This window comes from Crassostrea angulata, chromosome 9, assembly GCF_025612915.1.
Source record: "Crassostrea angulata isolate pt1a10 chromosome 9, ASM2561291v2, whole genome shotgun sequence".
NCBI classification, from domain to species: Eukaryota; Metazoa; Mollusca; class Bivalvia; order Ostreida; family Ostreidae; genus Magallana; species Magallana angulata.
Genome location: NC_069119.1, coordinates 30,056,624 through 30,081,373, shown reverse-complemented (window position 1 = coordinate 30,081,373; position 24,750 = coordinate 30,056,624). Strand labels below are relative to the sequence as shown.

Genomic DNA, 24,750 nt, shown 5'->3' with positions numbered 1-24,750 from the left:
CCCACTAAGGTGAAAGAAGCTATAAATCACACGATATCATTCTTCTGTAAAACCCTTAATCTTTATTTAAACTTTATTCTTTTAGCATTAACTTTGCGTTCATCGTTAAATAATCAGCTTATTACAAACATATGTAAACCAATTTTGAGAAGAAGACGAGTAGTAGAAATATTTTCATGAAAGAATGATATACATACAACAGCGGATACCTTAAGATAAATCATGTGTTACTTTACCAGTATTGGTTCATTGTTATATTCAGAAATATTATGTTTTGATACAATAAAAAAATATCTTGTGTGCAAAACACTTCCTTCTCGTTGACATGTTGTATGAAATACTTTCTTACCACTTCTTCTTCGAGGACTGAGCGACACTGTCTCTATCAGATAATATTACTAAGACTCTGTGGAAAACTTATGAAAAGTTAAGTGGTGACACCGTCGAAAAGATTTCAGCGTTCTCCAAAAGTACAAAATTTTAAAAGTGAATGTTCAATCTTTCTTTCATGAAATAATGTTAGAGATACAAAAGATGTTTGGAAAGTTTAAGTGATTATATTGCTATACTTTTCATTATGACATTACAATTTAAAGGGTAATTTATTATTGAGATAAATGAAGTGTCTGCTATTTATAAATAACTGAACAATTATCTTGAGGAGAAGCCGAAATCATCAATTTTACCTTTCTTAACTCGTGTGAATGTTATTAATTTACTAGATGTAAAGGTATTTTGGATATTAAAGTAAAATGAATGAAAAATCCGTTTCTATCCTAATAATAAAATCAAACATCCACCTTTTGGGACAAGTTTGTTTAATAAAATATTATTGATGTCGGGTTTGTATTTGAAATAATCTTGTCAACAACAAATAATGGTTTTTAACTCGAAATTAGGGTCTAGATCTAACATTTGATTCCAGAGTGTCTTTTTGATGCTAGAACCATTATGACGTCATTATTGATTTGACGAATCGTTTCTCTCTCTTTCCGGCCTTCAAAGAATTATGGAGAAATGAAAAAATGTGGTTACTAGAATGGAACATAATGTTAATACAATTAATTAAAGCTATTATTATGAAGCATCATCGAAAAAATTCAAATCTGGAATTTCATTCACCTGTACGCAACTTTTATTTTTTAGATTTTGTTCTAAAAGAGATTATGGTTATAAAATGGATGAGTTTTGTTATTTATTATTTCACCTAAACTGAGAGATTGAATTCACTAAGCGTTTCTCTAATAGTCGTGTGTAAAGATACATCATGTATATGATAAATGAAACTGTCATTAGTCCTATTATACCAAACATGAGAGTGTTGATCTTTTTAGGTTCTGTTTTCTTTGTTTCATAAACAGGGTAAGTAAAATTCTTAGTAGTGTCTGTCGAAACATTAGAAATATCTGAAAGAAACGACAATAAATGTGTTATTACGTTATATGAAGATAATTTTTCCTGTTAATATACCCCGTCTGTAACTTTAAGATTGCTATTGTTTCGCATTTTTATTACCACGATCTTTTCATTATTCTATAACATAAGTTAACGGTAATCATGATAATCATATAAGCAGCACACGTAATCCCTCAAATGAAACAAATCTCAATCTCCCTTAATAAAAAACTAATTAAAAATAATAATGACGATTATATCATACAAACTGTCCCTTTCCACTTTAAGATCTAATCTTCAGACATTGTTTATTACAAATTTTACACAAATATAGACAACTTCTTTAATGACATATCATTGAACAAAACCAAATGTACACAAACGGGCACAATACAGACAAATAATTAATGATTCAAACAAAGCTTATTTTAAATTACCTTTATCACTACGGACGTTATGTATCTCAGTTTGCTCTTTTGTAGCAGTCTTGTCGTTTGTGTGTATTGTAGATTGAACCTTATATTCTGTAACAAAAAACCTAGTAATTAAATGCAGAGAAATTTTATTTTACGCTTGTTACTCAAAATATTGATCTATCTTATCGATTATAGACTTCATATAACATGGACTAAACGTAAATTATGCTAATCATCGATAAATGATAATGTATCTTACTTGTTGTAGGCTGTGTACAACCCTTGACGTAATCACAGTTTAGGACATCACAGTCACACTTAGACTGACAGTCCTTTCCATAAAATGGATATCGACACTTGATGTCACAGTTTATCCCAATGAATCCATGATCACATGCTAAATAAACGATTTCTAAAATCTGATGAATTTGTTATTATTTTACAATTGCTCTTAATAATACATCAATCAAATTATACACAACTTTCTATCAATAATTACAGGTATCTGATTAGAATATACGTACGTATACATGTACTATGTGAAAGATCCCACTTGTATCCATAACAACACTTTGTTCCATTTATTCTGCAAAATATCAAATAATACATATGTATAAATGTTTGCTTTACTACGTTTCTCAAACCGTCATCGAAAGAGAATGAATATCACTTACCCATCACAGGTTTGCATCGATACCTTCACCGACAACTGGAGGAGTATCAAAAGAGTTATAAACAAAGTCACCATATTTTGAACTTTATCTGAATTGTGATAAAAATACAATGATCACACCAAATTAATAAATATGATTGGACTGGTTTTCCTCAATCAACGCGTTCGTTATCCTTGTCCCTTGTCCTGCAATGCGTACACGGTTTTATTGCAGACATTAACATTCAATTGCAAATAAGTACTTTATCTGACTAGTACATGCATTGAACAAGTATTTCCTTTCCGTTAAGGCCATTCCTGTGATAGATATACCGGAAGATACTCAATACATTTTTGAAACATCGAATTTTAACGTACTAAGTAAAGCACTCACATGTATAAACAAGCTTTAGATAGCCATTTGAATAGTATAAAAGTGAAATAAAATGCGTCAAGTTATTATTTAAATTTTAATTTAAAAAAAGGTAGAAATATATGGTAAAACATTTAAAGCTTAAAAATATTTGGATTTTTCTCTAATAAACAATACCATTTTGCCCTAAATATCATATATGTAATTAAAAATTACGTAACTAATTATATTGTGAAAATTGTAACTGATAATTAATAACATAATTTTAAATTGAAAAGACGTATGAACGATGTGTTTGATTAAAAATTAAGGCAGAAAGTTATTTCCTTCCGTCTTCAAAATTTTATAATATAATAATCCAAATCTAAAATCCTTACTTGTTAGGTGCAATAGAGGTATTTATAAGTTTTTTAGGCTTAAGGGTTTGTGAAAGTAAATGAAATAAAAGAAATTTATTCATCAGATTAAGGATTAATACTTCCTGTATATGTACTAGAAAAGAAAGTGTGGTAAATGATACCCTTTAAATGATTTTTTCGCACATTGTCCCCGTTCGAATATAGATTGTGTTCTATCTTTTTTCGACAGTAAACGTTACCTAATATATATTATATAGCTATTTACTGGCTATGAGGACGATAGCAAGTTTATTTTCCCCCAAGACAGCAACTATTTCATGAGGCGAAACCGAAGGAAAAGTTGCTGTTGAGGGGGACAATAAACTTGCTATCATCCAAATAGGTCAATAAATAGGTAATTTGTTATACCAGAGAAAACTTTGTTTGTCGGCGATGCAGACTCTTAAAATCATAAACAAATAAGAGTTATCAGACTTTGAATTGAATGTAGTGATCAGGTTACGTCAGAGGTGTTCCGAGTTTAAAAAGGAGGGAAATCGAATGCCGCCGGTGAATAGTTTCGATGACTATTAGCCATGGGTAGATAGCACAGAAACTAGTTCACAGTTAGAAAGAATAGCATGGTTAGATAGAAGAGCGTGTTTATTTGTTGTAATTTTACATGGAAAATATTTACAGAGGTGTAATAATTTATAATATTAACAAAAGATTACGATATGTGCACATTTTATATCTTTTTCGTTAGGAAGTTATTATGAAATCGACAGACATTTCTCCGTGATATTATCCCATTAAACATAAACGGTGCCCCGTTCCACACTACCCAAAAATCCCAAATACGACATTTGTCAATCCAATTAGTGATGAAAAAAACCCAATTAAAAATACTTAATAGCCCGTACATGTATTTGGAAAATAAGTGAAGTTTAAAATGACTTTAACGAGGCCGGGTCTAATTTGTTCTGCCCTAGATTTTTGGATGAAACTTTTTACATGAATTTCTACTGATATAATCATTATTTTAAGATTAAAAAATAAGACATTTACCACACGGTTTGTTTAGGGGGTCATCTCAAAGTTTGTTAATCTTTAACATAGGACCCTATGGGATTTTGCTTGAAATGTATCAATTTTGCATTTTTTTTACATTTTTTCAAAACTTCTGCCCTAGGGATTTCTTTTTCTGTTCTACATATTAAAGTTATTGCTAAAAGGCATCAAATAGTCAAATAAAAAAAACATTTTACCTCCTGATTTGTTCCAGGGGTCTTATCAAAGTTGATTTTTGTATGCCCAATTTCCCAGATTCGTCAGATAATGGCTATCTTTTATTTGACAAAGGCGGAAAAGGTGATCTATATAGTATCATTAAAACATTCAGACATATTTAAGTAATAAAAAAATATATAACATCACATATTAAGGGTCATTAATATAAAATACATGGTTACTGTCTTGAAATATATGAATTAAGCTATATTTAGGCGGGTTAAGAAAACTGGCTTGGCTTGCTGAACCCTCTTCACGTTCAACCCGAGCCCAAATATAGCTTATACTTCGAGACATTTATGTTTTTCTACAATATAACATTATTTTTACGCATCAAACGAGATATTTTCAACAATTTTCGCTGAATATCTGCAGTTGAAACTATCAAGCCATGGCGTCAACCAAGCAAAAAGATGACGTCACAATACAAATGAAACGCTGCGCGAAAGCGTGCGTACTCGTTCTGTACTCGGCCTCGTTAAGTGCCATTTCAATATGTAATACGTAATCATGATTATGGCAAAACATGCATGCTTTACTTCCTGTATACTCACGATTAGTAAATATCTGTAAGTAAGTTGCAATTAAGGTTTCTCCACCCTCGATGTTTTTATGGTTTAATCTGTGTAATTTTTGTTTAAATTTGATGATTAATATGCAAACAATCAAATTGAAGTTAAATATTGGTATGTTGCAAATATTTTGTTCATACTGTAGGAGCTAACACAGGTACACTATCAGGACAGTTATAGCAACGACTGCTCTCTTATCAAACATCACATTTATTTTAACTAATTTCGATATAATAAAGCAATTTTTAAAAGAAATTAATCGCAATCCTTTATTTTAAGTATCTTAACATTTTAAGGCTATTTAAAAATTGCCAATATGAAAGCTATCACATTTACAGTGCATTTTGATAGGATTTGTCAACCATGAATAAGTACAGTTAAGCAATATAAAACGTCTATAACTTTCGAAATAATGGTTCAAACTCACTGAAAATTGGTACATTTGTATTTCATTATATATCCTATCGAAATCTGCAAAGAAATGTTTACCTTGCCTGGTAAAAAATTATGAATTGTGGTCTCTGTCAAGTTTGCCTATATACGGTTTTATCAGTTTTTCATTGAATTCAGCGATTTCAACTCAAACTACTCTCTATGAATTGTTAAACATTGGTGTCATTTCACTTTACATAGCTTAAAATGTGTTAAACACAAGTATAAATCAAGAAATATTGGCAAAACTATGCACCACATAACACTATTATTATAACCGATAACGGTAAAATATTCCGGAATGCTCACAATGACGTCACACGACAATCGAAAGACCTTAAGGATGCTAGATGTAATATAATTCAACACAAAAATGCATGTAGTACTTCCTTTACTTGATATGGAAAACGTCCATACGACTTAATGCGATTTTTTTTAAATAAATAAATTTTTCAAAAATTCTTTTTAGGCTACATCAGTGTACATGTATACATTCGACAGCTTATATGTATGAATTGTACATAAATTTTATAAAACCGCGCATTAGATAACTTAAGAAAATGTATATTGTGTGCAAAGCACTCCATTCCCTTTGCTACGACATAGTTGTTTGAAATACAAACAATTTCTTCATTGATGACTTATCAACATGCAACCCTTTCACCATCAGAAAACACTACTCAGGCCTTAAGGAAAAGTTATGCAAAGTACAATGGCGACAAAATACTTGATACCAATTTTTAAAAGAGTATAAAATGTAAAATGTAAAATAAATGTTAAAAACTGGAAGAATTGTTCCAAAGATTCGATATGTTCAGTTGAAAAACACAACAACATACAACTAGACAAGCTTTTACTTAATTCTAGGACAATACGAACAATCAATTTAAAGAACGTTGTTAATTTTTTTTTATCACACATCCGTTTAAGACGATGTTGTGAAAGTTAAATTTTTTTTTAATATGATGTTACAAAAATAAGGGCAATTAATTAGTGAAATAAATGTTGCAATAGTTTTTAATTTATAAATAATCCAGTATTTTGAAAAAACCCCGAAATACCTAATTTGTGTTTTAAAACTCCTGTGAATTTTATCAAAATACTAGGTTTTTTGAAAACAAAAACAATTATAATGTTTTCATAACATCATTTTATTACCATATAAGAATTCTCGAAGAATATTCTCAATTCGAAATTCATCAAAACAATATTCAAACAAGATAAAATGTATTTGAAATAATCTGGTCAAACACAAACTAGAGCTTTGACCTCTTTATTAATATTAACTTATTTAAGTTTAACTTATTTAAACAATGAAAAATGCTTTCTTTGATGATTTATGTGGGATATAAAGGTGGCGACATTGCAGTAAAAATATATAACTCGCATGTATTTTTTCTGCAATATCGCTAGCTTCCTAACCCGCATTTATCTTCAAAGAAAGAATATTTTTGTTTATGTTTACATCTTTATTTTAATAACGTGATAAATTGATTATATTAAGTAATTTAAATCCACTAAATTGCTGCTAATGTACATCAACGCGTTTGCTAAAGAAACAGCCAGACCATCTCCTATGGGAACTGTGTCTGAAATCATCATAATTATTTTGTGCTGTCCGTGTTTTTGCTTAGGTAGCTGTAGATTTCGACCAATCGATACACGGGTCGTGTAGATTTAAATCCTGTCATTTTTAGTCGCTGTAAGTTTCGACCAATCGATAAACAGAACGTGTAGGGTTCAGTTTTGCTGTTTGTATAGACCTATGAATTAACTATAAATATCCACAAGAAAAAGAGGAAATGGCAGTCTGTAGATGTAATTTATTCTTTTGAGGCGGACGAGGTTAGCTTTTTCATGTCATTTTTGCTAAATAGGGGCTGTGTATACAAAACGTTTTTCCAATGCTATACTGTAAATGTATATCATATATATGATAAACGACACTAGTCCGATCATAACAAACATTATAGTGTCAATCATTTCATGTTTTGTTTCCTTTGTTTCACGAAGGAGATTTGTTAAATTCATTTTTGTGTCTGCTGCCGTAACATTGGAAATACCTGTAATTAAACAACAATAATTGTAATATTACGTTTTATTGAAATTACAATACCGTTAATACATCGTTAAAAGAATATAAGGAAAAAGTAAAGAGTAATGAAGGACCAAAAGCTATTGTCATATTTTTGTAAATAATATTTTTTATAGATACAATAATTTTCTTTATCCAGTGTATAGAACATCATGAGTCTTGTACATCTTTTAAAACAAAAAGCTAAAAATGTGATAATGTAATATTGTCTTGTATAAAACGTAGTATATATCAGCAATCCTTGCAATATGCTGACGTGTCCGAAATTTTCCTTTTCGTTTTTACCATCTCGCTGTCATAATTTTTTTCTGTTATGATACTCTTTGAATTTAGATATATATTTTTTTAACAATCACAGACATAAAATATGAGTATTAAACATGCCTCTAAGGGTTATTATATGAACCATGGGCGATCTTAAAACCATTAAAAACAAAAAATTAATTTCTTAAAAAACTTCTATTTACTTTACCCGGGAAACCATTTTCTGTTAAATGGTTGAATATCAAAGAAATTTTTATCACAAATATTGATATTTTTTAAAACAATATCTTTTTCAATAAAACGTAAAGTACATAAACAGACACAATACAGAATAAAATTTTTGATTGATGTAAAGAAAATCTTATTTACTTTTATCACTGCTGACGTTTTCCATTTTCACAATATTGTTATGAAATGATGGGTAATTTATATTGAATCCTTTATTCTTTAACAGAAGTCTCATTTGTTAATAAAAAAATGTAGTATTATGCTCTTTCTTTTAGAATATTGATTAGACTCATTTGTGATAGAATGAATATGAACTTCAACAAAAGATAGTCATTTTTATTGATAATTGTTGAGGAATCTTACTTTTTGAAAGCTGTATACAACCATTGGCATGGTCACAGTTTTGAAATTTACAGAGGCACAAAGACAGGCAATCCTTTCCAAACGTAGGATATGGACACTTGAATGCACAGTTGTTTCCAAAAAACCCATCTTCACATGCTAGATAATTTTTTAATGAATAAAAGATTATCATAAAATTGCTCTATAAAATATATTTATCAAATTATACGAATAATGATTTATCTTCAGTAATTGCGCGTATATGATTAAATGATACATACGTATACATTTATTATGTGCAAGATTCCACTTGTATCCATAACAGCAAAATGTAACATCTTTACTACATAAAATAAGATTTAAACAACACATTTTTCCTGGCAAAAAATAACATTTTCAAATCAATCATTTAAAGAAAATTATTTTTACTCACCTAGTACAGATTTGCATAGATACATTCACAGACAATTGGAACAGTAAACAAATAGTTAAAAACAAAGTCACCATTCTTGAAAATCCATCTAAATTGTGATATAAGTGCAATAATAAATTGATTAGTTTTCTAAAATCTATAAATGAGTTGGTTCTTTAATTTAAACGCCTAATATCCTTGTTCGCAGGATTGATTTATGTTCCTGGTTTTATTGGAGATATAAGCTTTAAAATAGAAAATAAATGCAATGCTGTTTTCTCTTTGTTTAACATTTGATAAACTAAACAAGTACTTTTCTTTCCTGTTGAAGCTATAAATGCGACAAATGTACCGGGAAATAATGCGAACATTATTAAAAACACATTATTCAATTACAAAAATGTAACCAATTCATGCTCTGTATTGTGACAGAAAAGGCTATTCAATTTAAAATCTTTGATGCATGTATCATATATCTGCGCAACTTGATCATAAACAAGTTCATTCATAATGTGATAGATTTTAATTGAAATCCAATCTGTAGCAAATTTTAGTAACCGAAGGATATGTTTATAGCATCATTAAGGTTACATTTGAAAATAAAACTGCGTTTTAAATGACGTAGAAAATAATATCAAACATTCATGTTCCTTTGTTTCACCATCGTAAAGATATAATGCAATTTACAATTATGCTTATTTAATTGAAATTGCGCTTGACATCAATGCATCTGTTATTTGTCTCCTCAACCCATAAAAGCTAAATGATAAACTAGATGTAACAATTTTGAGTAGGAAATCGTTACAATTAGTCTTCAAATCTTTCTCCCGATTAAATTGTAAGCACAAGTATATGTAATTTCATATTTTGACAATCTTATTCATCAAAATTCAGACTATAACCATACATAATGCTACGATATTTCTTGTTACTTTATATCAGGTGGATTTCGCTTACAGAAAATTCAAAATTAAAACAAACACGACATCTTTAAGTATCTGAATAAAAATAGTAAAGTGTCACTTGAGTGTGAAAACACAAATAGTGCTGAAATATTTGGATATAGATTGCATGTTATTACAACATATGTTTTTATGAAGATAATAATAATCATCGTTTAATCGAACTTCCTCGAAATTCATAACTAGCAAATATCTCATTTTAAAATATATATTTCGAGGAGCAGAAATAACCTTTAAAATCGAAATATATTTCAATGAGTTACAAAAAGGCATAGTAGCCATTACCACATGTGTTAATCATTGTTTTCAATATCACTTTTGTTAAATTTGAATGCATTTCTTAACAATTAATTAAATAGCTATATAAATTATATCTATGTACATTGAAAAAAGAATACCAGTTACCTTCTATGCGTTCATCAATATAAAAGAAATCGTTTTTCTTGAATAATTAAAGTATATCCATATATATTTACCTGTGTTACTTGTTCTGCACATTTTCACCATGACTTGAAGTGATATTTTTTCTTTTAACCATGCTTGTTTTTCATTCGTATACTCCTGAGAGCCATGAGACTGCATTATATATTTATTCGACCAGGCCTGAATACTTTGAATACTTTAATACCGATGAACAGCTCTGTTTCGTTTTCGTGAACATACATATACGAAATAGTCAAATGTATGAAATATATGAGAGCATGAGAGTAATGAGATTTTATATACAATGTAGCTGAAAAGTTGCGAAGGTACATGTATGTTAGATAAGCCATGGAGCATGGAAAAAAGTCTGTGGTTTCCTGTCCAACCGTGAAAGTACATCATGTACACATTGTATAACGGCATAGTGCATATATGTACTACGCCGTTATTATATAAGTATCCAATAAAACATTTAACGACACATTCTCGAACAAAGATGTCTGTCAAGCCATTTTGTAGAACACATCTTAGTTTAAGAATGATGTTATTAAAATAGTTTGCTTTGTCAAACATGGTCTTGGTTAAGTAGAATCGTACTTACTCTCATAGTTGCTGGTCTTAATTTCCAAATAATTTGTGAAAGTGTTGTAGTTCATGTTATTTGTAGTTTGAATATGGTATTCTGAACAGAAATAGAAAATTGTAGTTCATGTTATACGATACATTACAACAATCTTTCTATTTCACATTTCAGAAAATGTCATACAATGATATGATGGCTAATACTGTAAAATTCATGAGTTGTAAGCTTTACTTTATTTACGATATGAAGTAAGATTCTTAGTGTATTTATTGTGATTTTTTTTATTATTATGAATTCATAAATATAAACAAGAAATAACACGTAACACAATTCTGTTACCACTAGTGTCTTACCTAAAGACTGTATACAGCCGTTGACATGATGACAGTATGTAACATTACAGTTACAGAGAGATTGACAGTCCAGTCCATATGTAGGAAATGGACACTTCATGCCACAGTTTGTTCCATAGAATCCCTCTTCACAACCTAAACGATATCCAAATTCTCCTAAATACTTTCACATATATTGTCCAAAGTATTTAAATATCATTTCGCTCTTAAGGATTGCAGAAAAATGTATCAACCTACGTATACATATATTCTTTACATAATCCAGCTTATATCCCGCACAACATCTTTGAATTCCATCCAATCTACAAAACATTCAATGAGAAATGGTTAATCAAACGAGATATCCGGAGCAGGCATTAAGAGAAAAACACCTTAACTTACCCAGTACAAATATAGCTAAATGAATGTACAGCGATTTGAAGAAGTATGCAAAAAACAATGCAAAACTTCATTCTTTTTCATTATATTTGAATCTTAAAAATAATCTTTATTCCATGTGCAACGCAGTTTTCGAAAAATTTCACATATCCTAGTGCGGTTTAAAGTGAACGCTCTGTTTCATTGTTCCTTTTATGTAATAGTGATTGACATGGTTGCTGTATTGGAGATAAATAAACGAACGAAATAGAATTGATGGTATCTAATCGTAAAATTGATGTATTACACTTATTATGTAAGCCCGTAGATATCCATGGTTCCAATCATCCTGTCAGACGCACTGGTGATAGTTTAAACAATATTTCCAACACTTAATTACAAAGCAGATGCAACCTTCAAGTAATAGATTATTTAAACTATGGTAGACGTAATCAAAACATCCATATCATATTTCCCTCGATTATTCACTAGCAGTCGAGTGTATTATAATATCAAATATAATAAAACATGTGAGGTTGAGTTACATATAGGAAGTAAGAGCACACATAAAAGACTATTTATTATCGATTTCAGTAGAGACCAAATTGCTTTAATTCAAAGGATCCATCAATTATAACCTTTTTCACACGCATAGACCTTTGAACTTTTTATTATTAACTGTTTATTATTCCTCACCATTGGTTTTTTTGGTGAGCAGTTTCAACTTAACATCGTAGCACTTTGTTTATTTGTCACACATATCATATATACTTTTTATCTATGTAGTTTGTGCTTTTTAAGTTAACTTACATCTTTAAATAAATCACTATGTTAAGAGGAATAGTTCTTTAAAGACATTACTTTGAGTACTGCCTTTGTATTTATATGAACCAGCTATTGAGCATATCATATTTTGGACTGTGGCGCTATATACAGTGTAAGTTATGATCAATAAACCTTTTGGCATTTCGATGATGTGTTTAAAGCATTGAAGCAAATGCAGATTACTAAAAAAAAGATAATAGATCATTATTCTTTTAACTTACATGTATAACACTATACATGTAATGATTTACGATTTAAATGCAGTCGTATGATATTATTTCATATCAAGTCATATTTGTATTTCTGTAATACATTTTATGGTAACTAATTGATTTATTTGAGCGGGAAAGTTCTAGAAGAGTTGGTTTACCTTTAGTAAAACTTGTTTTAGTATATGTTAAACTGATGTCTTCAGGAAATTATTATGTACAATAAATTGTTTCATATGTAAAAGTTTTATTGTTTGATATTTAAATTGTATTATTAATTTCCTTTGAATGTCTTTACTGCTTTAGAGTGCTTTATAAACTGACCAGCTAATGTGATAATAATTGACAAATAAAATTTGATTATTTATTGTGACATAATATTTTCATTCCAGCCATTTTAATTTTGGAGCAAGACACATACATATCCCAACAACCACCTCATTCCCCATCCATCAACCCATTTTTATACCTTTGATACCCTTTTTATGCACCACCTTTTTTGCAGTATTTTAATATTGATTATGTTAACAATTTTTTTAGAAAGGGTGTAGAAACCATTGTTCTTATTCCAATTGAGCCTAGTGAAGTCTTTCGTTCTAGCGGAAGACCATTTGTTATAAATGTATTTAACCCTTTACATAACTTCTATATTTTTCGCAGTTTACAGAAAAGATTTCAACTGACAAACGATAAAATGTGGAATTGAACAAGTTGTTTTATATTTGGCTACGTTCACACAGCAACCCCTAATAGCTGTTGATGTCATGGCGGTCTCTTGAGGTTTCCTCTGCGTTTATTTGCGTTTATATAGCACTTTCCCGGCGTTTTAGTGCGTTGTTAGCCAGATCACGTAAACTCGAATAATGGCTGTTGTACAGTAGCAAGCGATGTAGTATTCTTCAACATGATGTGGATGACTATGTAAAACGTAGCATTTGGGAATACTCCAGGACCTACAAGACCTACGAGAGCGCAGTCAATCGCTAAGTAGTACTTTGTGGAAACGCAGTTACACGCCGCGAGAGCTCCATAGAAACGCCTCGGTCGTCGTCAGGACGCCGTGACATCTTCACTTGTAAATATTTCAAATTAAAGTATATTTCAGACTTTCAGAACTTGCGATCATACGATGATTCCGTAAATTTTACAATGCCATCAACACGCTGTGGAAACGCAACTTGGTGTGACAGGGCATATAGAAACTAACAATCTAGTTTGAAGACGCTTGGATTTCACTTTACATTTCTATTGGTGCCAGGTCTCGATTTTGTAAGGCGCACGTTCCAGTCAACCTAGAGCAAGAAAATCCATTTATACATAGTGGCGTCACCTGTGTCTGTAGCTTGCCGAGTTTGTGATCGCACAGCTTCCTTGAAATCGTCTGAAAACATAACAAAGAAACAGTAGCATTACACATCGAACTCATGTGCGGCATTGAACAATTATTACGACAACAACTTAAAATTACCACTCATGTGCAATGAATTTTAATCTCATGTCTTTTCAGTCATGTTTAATTGTACATTTGAATTTATTCTGCTCACGATCATATTCATAATTTCTTCCTTCCAAGAGTAATATGCATTGACTGCCTGAAGGAGTGGGAGAGTATAAACTAGCATCCTACTCTGAATATCTTCTGAGAAAATACACATATTTCTTTTAAACGACTGGTAGATTTGGCTTATAGTGGAGTGAGATACGATTCTTTTTCCCGCAAAGAAGATTGCTATGAAATTTACAGATCGAAATAGAAAAGCGACGTTTCATCAGTCGTGATGATCCTGTTGATGAAAACATATCAATCACGTGCTTGGTGTCTTAAAAAACTCATTGTTCGTCAAACACGCTTGATTTTATCATTTTAAGACAACAATCTATACGTCTACTTTGCCTAGACTCTATCCCTGTTTATATGATTGTTAAGAATTATATGAATAGTCAAAGTGATTACCTTGACAATTGCAGATATTTTTGATATTATATGATTAATATGCTTACCCATCACAGGTTTTCACAGATACAGTTACAGACATGTGAAGCAATATCACAAAAACAGAGCAACATATTATCTTGAAGGTGAATTGCTAGATATGTGCATGAATATAAAATCAAGTCTTTTAAAATTAATAAATTGAGTTTAAACATTTTTCTTCAATCATTACTCTCACAACCCTTGCTTTTTGTAAATATATTATTAATTTGACCGATTGTCATCACTCTTAAAGATATAAGCAAGCAAAAAAATACTCGCAGTGATGTTTAAACTTAAAATTATCAAATAATATATGATACAATTTCTGTTTTTGCAAAGCCATCCAGAGACAGATGAACCGGAAAATATCTTTAAAAATAATGCCGCATGACAATACATTAGTAAAATTGGGCATTTATTAATAAAATCTTAATATCTTTCCAAATCCATAATAGGAAAAAAATGAGCAAAATTGTATTTTAAAATTGTCTGTTGCCCCTTATCTCAAACTAAATGGGACTGTTTAAAAACTTCGAGAAATCCAAGTATTCAAGATGTCGAGAGTAAAATACTTAAAAAATAAGTAGTTAGGACTTACAACCACATCGATATATTAATCATATTCGGGATATCAGTGTTCAAGATATCGAAGTTCAACTGTTATTTTAAAGAAGAGGTCAAGATATTGTGCAATGCCGTTTTTGGAGAGACTGTAGGCATTCTAGAAATATTTCGTTAGTCAAACATGGACAATATTCCGAAATTTGTTATTTATTCCCTTCGTATTTCATTGATAATAATAGTTTAAAATATGTTTTTTATTGTGTTTACCACAAATTTGTCCCAAAACACCCTATCAAACAAAGCTATTGCTATGAATCATCATTATTAGAGTTGAAATTATTATTTCATAAACATGTAGGCATTGTTTGTTCACTAGATCTTGACCATAACAATGCCATTTTAGTACAGAACTTTTATGACGTCATGATTAATTTGACATCTTTTTGTTTTTTACTTTGCGACACATAGAATTAAGAGAGAGTAAAACATATGAAATATATGTATATGCATTTAAAATAAAACAAAATATAACCTAAATAAATAAACCTATATCTAATTTAATAATAACATTTTAAGTAGAGGCAATGAAAATATTGTTTTTCGTTTTTATACAGACTGTTAACATGTTTGTCATAAATTAAAATAATTCATATATTTGTAGCTTTTTTCATAGAGTCATTATTATTAACAGTTTGAAACATGTTTTCTACCAAGTTTATATCAAATTTAAGCCGCAATACACCTTATTGCTTCAAGCTGTTGTCATAATGTATTATTGAAAAAATGAACATCCAAAATTTCATCAACATTTTATTTATTGTACTAAAACTTGACATCAAGTATCATGGACTTTAGTCAGTAGCTAGCTTAGTTTAACAAAATAAAATGATACGCGATATCGTCCAATAACAAAGAAATCATGATCAAAGTTTCAAATTACATGTATATGTATATCAGACTTCAATTTTGTAAGTTTTACAATGTTCCTCTGGGGGGGGGGGGTCAATTTAGGAAAGTTTATAAATATTGATATATATATTGTTATCGTTTGTCAGTCTAAAGTTTTTGTTTAGGTTCTTAAGCATACTAAATTAGGTGTATTGTTAAAGGAAGTTAACATAAAAAAAATAATTGTTGCTTAATTAATTTTAAAAGCCTTTTGAAACTTAAAAATGAGGTCTGTTACCTTTTTGTTTATTTCTATCAAGAGATTTTATCAATTTAACACTCTCAGGGAAAGGTTTGTGGAGGTAATCCATTATTTCCCAGCATGCATCTGTTCTCTGACGTAGATAAGACACATTGCTGCTGGTGACTGGGTCATTGTTGGAACTAGGCCAGTGTTTATGAACAGAGTTGATAAAAGTTACAAGAAAAAATATGCCTTGATGTGAAGAAAAATTTTGTGTACTGTCCTGAGAAGACAAGGATTTAGTACATTTCTATAAATGAACCTCAGATAACTATATATGATTTGTGCAAAAAATGAATAGATAAATTACTTTGTGAAATATGAGACCATCGCATTCCAGATGTTTGTACGGAGATGTGGCAGTCAGTGTTTACATAAATAAAATGCTGTTTGTAGATTTCAATTTAAATTAATATAAAAATGTAATTTCATTTTCTTTGTGGTCATGGTTTCTAATCGTTACTTTTTATTTAAATGCCCTGGAAATTTTTCTGATTTGTTTTTATCTTAGATCTTGATGATATATGTACGCCGGTTCTGTTTATGCTGTCTGAAGAATAACAGGACTAAGACACTTTTTAAAAGTCAGGATGCTGAGCAATGCACCTTGTGTGCTCATTTATGTTTCACACATAATGTTCAAACTCATAAACAAGAAATTCCCCAGTGCAAGAAAAAATAGGTCACAATAACACTGATCCACGGACATTCCATTCTAGTTACATGTCACATTAACTGCTGGTGGGAATGCATCATTCTGAAATCCAAAATCTTCCTCCATAAACACTGTTTAAAAATTACAGCTCTTTATATCCATTGCAAGTTTCAATTCACATTTTGATGATGGCATTTTATCTCTGTTACTAAAAGTGTGTAAAAATGCAATGTGTCTCACTGGCGTCAGCATCAGTGCTGCCCTCTCTTAGATGCTTAGAGATAACCCAGCAGGGAGGTAATGATTTTAACAATATGGCAGCGCTCATGGATTGCAAGAATTAGTTATTCTAAGTGGCATATCTTCTTACAGAGGAAAGTTCTGTCTAAACGGTTTTCAGATACCATTATACACATCAAACAGACAAATTTGAGCCCTTGATAATTTTTTCATGTTCACTTCCTTTAACATTTTGATAACTGAATTACGCAAAATAAAGCATTTAAACACGAAATTAAAACCATTTGATACCAACAGATGTGTAAACAAATGGTTGTTACTTTAATTTGTTGAATTATAGAAAACAATTGGGATTTCTTTTTAAACTTAATAGACATGTATGAAAATATCATATTCGTCCCTATTTATTTTTCTTAATTTTTTATTGATAAAAAATACTTGTATCTATCTTTTAAATCTAAACAAAATCTAGTCATTCAATTTATTTACAGTTTAACTGAAAAATGCAAATGAATAAGTGATTATTTTTATTTGTTAAATTGTGTTTGTGTCTACAAGGCATTTTTCTAACAATCTTGTGAAAATATACATCATTATTATGATTGAAAACACAACTGTTAGTCCGATTATAGCTAACATTAAAGTGGTACTCCTTTGTGTCTCTTGGGGTTGAAGAAGTTTGTCGTATTTTCAACTGTGACACCGGAAGAACCTGTAATGAATGCATAAAAAGTCAACATGGTTGTTCAAATTAGTAAATTGAGATCATTTCAGTATCAATATTGAATGAAAAGTATTTGAAACATATTAAGCATCTACATTGCAGAGGCGGATCCAGCAATTTGAAAAAGGAGGGGTTCCATTTAATGAAAACCAATATGTGCAAAATTCATCATTTGGCAATAAACAAGGACTTTTTTAACGTTTTCCGTGCATATACAACTGTATTTAATAAACATTTATCTCATCACTATCTATTTCCCATCTATTTCAACAGCAGAGTGCACTGCATTATTGAGCGTTTTGCCGTTTTGGTTTAGGTAAGGAAGATTTGCATAATATCTAACCTCAAGAAACTGAAGTCTCCAGCAATGAGAAAGTGCGTCTATGCTTGATAGAAAAGAAACATTAAGAAACAAAAAATAACTCAGACTAATTACGACAAACTATTATAAAAATGGAATTCTTGGTAATTTTTTTTATGTCTTTGATGTTTTTAAATTAATTCTGAACTATTTATCAATTTTGATTCTTTAAATAAAGGTCTAAATGATAGGATATGACAAAAGAATGGGAATAATTTATCTGCTGAATAAATGGCACGTGTGTAATACAGTGGGAAAAGCAACTGCCGTCCCAGGGAACTTGATGTGACCTCTGTAATGGGTGCGTTACATTATCCGGCACTAGTACAAATGCGATCATATTTAGAAAAGTTTTGAAAAGTTGGGCATTTTCATAATGGTTTACATATAAACCCTTTACACGGTATTTTTGTAACAGAATTTCCGATTCTTGGAAACAAAACAAAAAAAACTTTCTTTTGTGTTTCATGTGGGTATGAAGGTACATTTGTAGCTAGCATTCCAAAAAAATAGCATAACCCGCATAAGCGGGTCATGTAGTTTTCTTTGTATTTTTCGTATGAAACGAAGTCAAACTCATCTATTATAATTGCTTTAGCTAATTAACTAAACAATACATTTCAAATCGGTTTTAAAGTAAAACGAATGCGTGTACTCGTACTTGAACGTCGTTTTACTCGATGTCTTGTCAGTTCAAAACTGTATATGAACTATAATCAATTTTTTAAATACATTGTGGATGTTATTATAAATCTGTGTTTTTAGCGATACTGCTTAATTTTATGTATTTTTTTCTTTAATTTTCCACATGTTTACTCAAAGTAGTAAACACCAGATGCTGAAGGGGAGTACAATGTACTTTATTTCGATAAAAATCAATTAGTTTTTTTTCATGTAAGAACAAAATTATGGGACGCAGTAGGAAATTCTTTAAATAAGCAATTTTAAAAGCATTTATTTGAGATATTAACAGTATTTCTATTATAAATGGGAAACATTGCCTTTAAGTAGGCATTAAACGTTTTCAAAAAAATTCATGTCCTAGAGAAAGGGGGGGGGGGTTCCGACCCCCGGATCCCCCCCCCTGGATCCGCCAATGCATTGTATGAGACCGAATATTCTTGTATTTATATTGTTAATATTCCTGGAGTATTCACTCCAGCTTAAAACGTATTGGGGAAAAATACATATTAATAAAGCGTTTTAAAACATATAAAGCATTTACCAGACCAAATATTCTTGTATGTGAGTTGTTATTTTCCCTCCCAACGGGTTAAAACGTATTGGGGAAAATACACACAGGTCGAACAGAATTACTGTCGATCAATTCATGATACAGACAGTTATCATAAATTTGATTATTCATACTGTGTAAAATGGTTTAAAATGATTTTACAATTTATTGAAAGAAAATATAGCATTCATTTGTCTTGCCGTTAGAGCGGATGATTTCCGTCTAACCCTCAAGTAGTTACGAACGATGTTTCGGTCTTGACATCTAGTTGCGAATTAAGACCCGATCCTTTGCTGGATATAACGAACTTCCAGTTTGGTTGAGTTTCCTCCAGAGTTTTCGAATTGTTATTGATTGTCGTAGAAAATGACAATACTACGAAAGCCGAGAAGGATCATTCGAGATTCGAGATTCAAAATACGAGATTCGAAATTCGAGATTCAAGATTCGAAATTAACCAATCAAATCATGGATCTGAAACCTGTATCCTAGCAACATCAAACTGTTCTAAATAAAGATCATTCGTACATGCTCTTTCCTACAAATTAATGTCTCTTAATAGCTCTTATGTAATGGTTATTAAATGGTTTAATTAACATTAATGAATTAACCCCACACAATATAAACAATTAAATTAGTGATAACACTGTTGGCTTTGCGAATCTGTTATTTTGTTTGACCTGTATGTATCCCCCCCCCCCCCGAACCATTTTAACCCGTAGTGTATTAGCCCCAACTGTGTAAAAATCGACATGTCAAAATATAGGTTATGATGAAGTTTTAAATCATAGAAGATATAATGATTTACAACCTCAACGGCAACAATCCAGATAGGAATAGTGTATTGTAGGGTATCAATGTCATTGTCAATATGAGAGAGAGAGAGAGAGAGAGAGAGAGAGAGAGAGTTTTGTAGTGTCATATTCAATTTTGATTTAGAATTTGAAATTGTTTGATTTGATACCAGCATATACAGAAAATTAAGCCTCACAAAAGAGAAAAGAGAGGAGGTGGCTAGGGTAGGACAGAGCAACTAGCAAGCTTTAATTTGAACGGTGTTAGCGCAAGTGTGATTTACATTGACTCTCTCTCTCTCTCTCTCTCTCTCTCTCTCTCTCTCTCTCTCATCGCCTAGCATTTCCCTTTCCGTGGAGGGGTTTGGGGTAATTGTGATGTCTTACATTAGCTAGCGAAAATGAATAAAAAAAAACCATGAAATTTTCTTTTAATTGTGTGCGGATGTTATACTCAATAATCTGTTTTCAGTATATAAATTTCGGGGGTGGGGGGGGGGGGGAAGGGGGAGGGCTATATAGTCCTGATTTAATTTGTCAGTTATTCTGTCCCCATAACGTTATGTCAACAAACTTGATTTTTCAATTTCTTCTGATCAGTATTTCTATTTAATCAAGTAAATAATCTCTAAGAAAAATTATTTAGAGCTAAACAATTTTTTCAAGGTTTACATTGTATTTCAGTGAAACTTTACATCAAAACAGTTAGATTTATATCAGAAATGACGTACTAAATTGTATTGCGCAAGGTCACAATAACCGCATAACACAACGTTGCATCTTTGATCTTTGAAAAATCAATTCGGGTCATATAAGGGATTGTCTCAAAAGCCTCTGTTCATAATATAAATCAAATTGCATGAGATAAATAGAACATCTATAATTGTGTGATTTTATATTTGCTTTATCCGACTCGTCAAAATGGTAATATTCGCTCGGCAAACCTCGCGAATATATACACCATTTCAACTCGTTTGATAAAGCAAATATAAAATCACTCAATATAGATATTCTCTATTTATCTGTGCCATTGTTGAAAATTCATATCATACAAAATATTAAAAGTTTTATATTTTTTAAATAATTTAAAATTATTCTATTCATTAAGGCGTACGCTTAGAAGTTTTGTTAAGTGAATATGAAGTTTAAAAAAATATACGGATGATTTAAAAAAAACCAGTTTGGTGTTGCATGGATACAGATTTTTATATCTATGGTTTAACTGGTTATTTTAATTCTTGAATCTCAAATTTTGAATCATGAGCCTTGTCTGTGGTATTTTAAATCTTGATAATTTCGAATAAGCCTTTTGGCTTTCGTACAGAAATGCTTTTAATTCCAGCAATTCCTAAATTTGCAAAAAATATTAACCAGATACTCTATCCAAAAATGTTCCTTGCTACTTTAATTTAAGTTTAACGTTTAGACTGATTTTGCTTCACCAAAAAAGTAGTTTCTCTTTATAACAAAACATATTAATAAAACAAACGGACCAATACAAAATTATTAAATCAAAACGATAAATTCCTTAAAAACGGTTACTTACTTTTATCGAGGTTGTCCCCATTTATTAGATCTTTTGTGACAGTCTTGTAGTTTATATGTTTTGAAAATTGTTCTTTAAATAAAATAAAACCTAACAATTTCAAACAGAAAATAATTCGTTACAAATCTCACATATATAATGTTACACCATCTAATGTACAATTCAGCAATATAAAACAATGAATTACATAAGAATAAGGAATACGTTTACAGAAATTATTTCATTTTTGTACTCGTAGCTTCTCAGTTTAAATATATTTAAATATATTAAATTATAACTTATACAATTACTTTTTAACAATTTATTGTACTTATTTGTACTTAGGCTTACCTTCCGAAGCCTCAGTACAACCGTTGACATGATTACAGTGTGTAATATTACATTTACAAATATATTGACACTCCTCTCCATACGTATGATATGGGCACTTGGTATTACAGTTCTTCCCCCGAAACCCTTTATCACAAACTATAATGTAATACAATATTCAAGTGTAATGTTAAACAAAGCTAAATACAGATACCGATTAATACAAATACATACATGTAACGCATTACCATATATTTTTGCAGAAAGTACATGCAATTTAAGAAACTTACGTGTACAATTATTTTGTTCCGGAATAAACTTGTAACCATCACAGCATACTAACTCTCCATCTATCCTACAAATTAATTCATAATACATGTACATGAATGATTTGGTAAAACCGCGTATATAAAGTAGTTATAAAAAGACAGTAAGTTCAACTTACCCATTACAAAACAGCAGAGATACAGGTACAACTAGTTGGAACACTATCAAAAAAGCAATGCGAAATATAACTGTATTTTCCATTGTGTTTTCACTACTGTAAGATATTTTTGAACACTATGCAGGGAAAATTTACCAGGATAGTTTTTATACTTTCATATAGATTATTGCAATTTGATATGAGTGTTCTGTGTCCTTGTTCCCTGTTATTGCTTATTGACACTGAAATAAGGAAATATATTTTTGATGATACTTGAACATTCATTACGAAGATTATGCAAGTGCTTTCGGTACCTGTGATGCCCTTCCATGTGTTCAGCAAACCGACCTCAAATAAGGTCACGGTCACATGCGTTTTAAAAGCATTCCCTTTCCCAACCAATCCCTCCAAAAAATCCCGCTTCAAAAAGTATAAGTTGTGTGATGTGGTGATATGTTCTTGAGCGAGTTAAACAATGCATTGTATCAATCTATTTAGACAACGGATGTAGCATTAATTTCATATTTATCTGATTTCTTTCTCTGAGTCTGCAGAAATATGTGTCGTAACGGTTTCTCACACTGTAGGTATTTTCGGAGAAGGTTTAGGTTAAAAATATATATCTTTGTCGTGTGGATGCAACAAAATATATATGACACACTTTTTCCTAAGGAGGTTCAAACGCCTTTTTCTAAGGAAGTCCAGAAATTAAGGTGTTAATCAACATGCCCTTGAAACTTGGTTATTTGATACCCCCCCCCCTTGAAAAAATCCTTTCAAAATCAATGAAAAAAACAAATGAATATATTTTATTCTTGTGGTACATTTAAAAAATGCTACAATATTTTCCTCCATACGCTGTAAATAACATTAAGTAAATTCTTCATTTTTAAATTCAAATGCAATCAAGAACTTATCATTGTCTTTTTTATTTCTTATACTAAATATTACAGAATCACTTTACTTAAAAACTTGATAAATACTGTCATTCTTTCATTTGGCGTATTTAGTCGCTGTAAAAGGTGAAGCGAAATACAGAATAAATTTGTACATTTGAACTCAGCAATTAAGTATTTGTTAATCCAAAGTTTACCTGTGTAAGAGGCATCTTTTCATCAAGTATGATACGTTGAAAAGTGGCGCAAATTTTGTAACAAGGCTTTTGATGCAAGTAAATACATAATAGGGAATGGCTGTCATTGGAACTCTAGAAATGCATTTGCATTTATTTAGCACATTGTGCTTAAAATTATCGTATCTAAGTATTAACATGTTGGACAATCACATGTCAGACAGTTCCGTTTTATTGTTTAAAATCTTATATCTACACTCTTTTTGTAATTAACATACCGTCTATAATATAAGTTGCACATGTAGATTTAATATGGTGTGAGAAAAAACCCACAGCTTTGCGGTTTACTTCTATATTATAAGACAAACCTATCACTACTGACATTTTCATTTGATGCAAAATATGCACACCTTTATGTTTGGCAGCTTTGGCTAAATTTATGTCCGTAAACATTTTTGTTTGGTTAATGGTCAAGGATATGTCGTTCACATGAATGAATTCTATCTAAGTGAAACAATTTACATCTTTTTTGCCTTATTCTCACGCTTCTCTCGGATCTTTTAAATGCTTCATTGGGTATGTCATGTATACAATATCAAAATTCATACCTCCTGAAGACTGCATACACCCGTTGACATTATCACAGTATTCAGGTTTACACCAACACAAAGACTGAGTTCTGTCCATACCAAGGTAATTTACATTTGATGTCACAATTTGCTCCAAAGTATCCCTTGTTACAAGATATGCATAAAATATTCATTTAAGAAAAAAAACATGAAAAGTTAATCAGGATATAATCTTGATTATTCACGTGATTAAATACTGAGAAGCCAGAGGTCTTCTCAGAAGACTTGATTACGCACCAACCAAGTTTATATCACAGTGACGGTGATCTTTTTACAATTGTTGTTTATTACGTATATTTAAGTATGTGAAAAAACAAATCAATCAGAACAGCACATGGAATTGTTTTTGGTATTTTGATAGTCCTTGCACTTGGGGAAATCGTTGTGACGCATTTAGAAAGTTATCACAGAACTACCGCTTTTGCTATTCTAGTAATTCTTATAAGACATTGGTGCAAATAAATGGACCAGATGTTCAAGTGTTCTTAGCTATAGCAGGTATTAGAAAGA

At 30.6% G+C, this 24,750-nt stretch overlaps 1 protein-coding gene across 1 annotated transcript; it reads right to left on the bottom strand.

The window, feature by feature from the left end:
* Positions 1 to 17,785: 17,785 nt before the first annotated feature.
* On the bottom strand, positions 17,786 to 22,643 carry LOC128162266 (uncharacterized). The gene is made up of 5 exons (XM_052825429.1): positions 22,561 to 22,643; positions 22,406 to 22,470; positions 22,137 to 22,274; positions 21,807 to 21,878; positions 17,786 to 17,859 (listed from the first exon to the last, which is right to left on the bottom strand). Exons 1-5 carry the CDS (start codon positions 22,641 to 22,643, stop codon positions 17,786 to 17,788), a joined length of 432 nt encoding a protein of 143 aa, XP_052681389.1.
* Positions 22,644 to 24,750: the final 2,107 nt, after the last annotated feature.

Bases quoted from the DNA above. Each gene is read 5' to 3' on its own strand.
- LOC128162266 (XM_052825429.1), bottom strand. From the start codon at position 22,643: ATGGAAAATACAGTTATATTTCGCATTGCTTTTTTGATAGTGTTCCAA. The intron at 22,471-22,560 runs GTAAGTTGAACT...ATTAATTTGTAG, and splicing joins TCTCTGCTGTTTTGTAATGG to GATAGATGGAGAGTTAGTAT. The intron at 21,879-22,136 runs GTAAGCCTAAGT...TTTTATTTAAAG, and splicing joins TTGTACTGAGGCTTCGGAAG to AACAATTTTCAAAACATATA.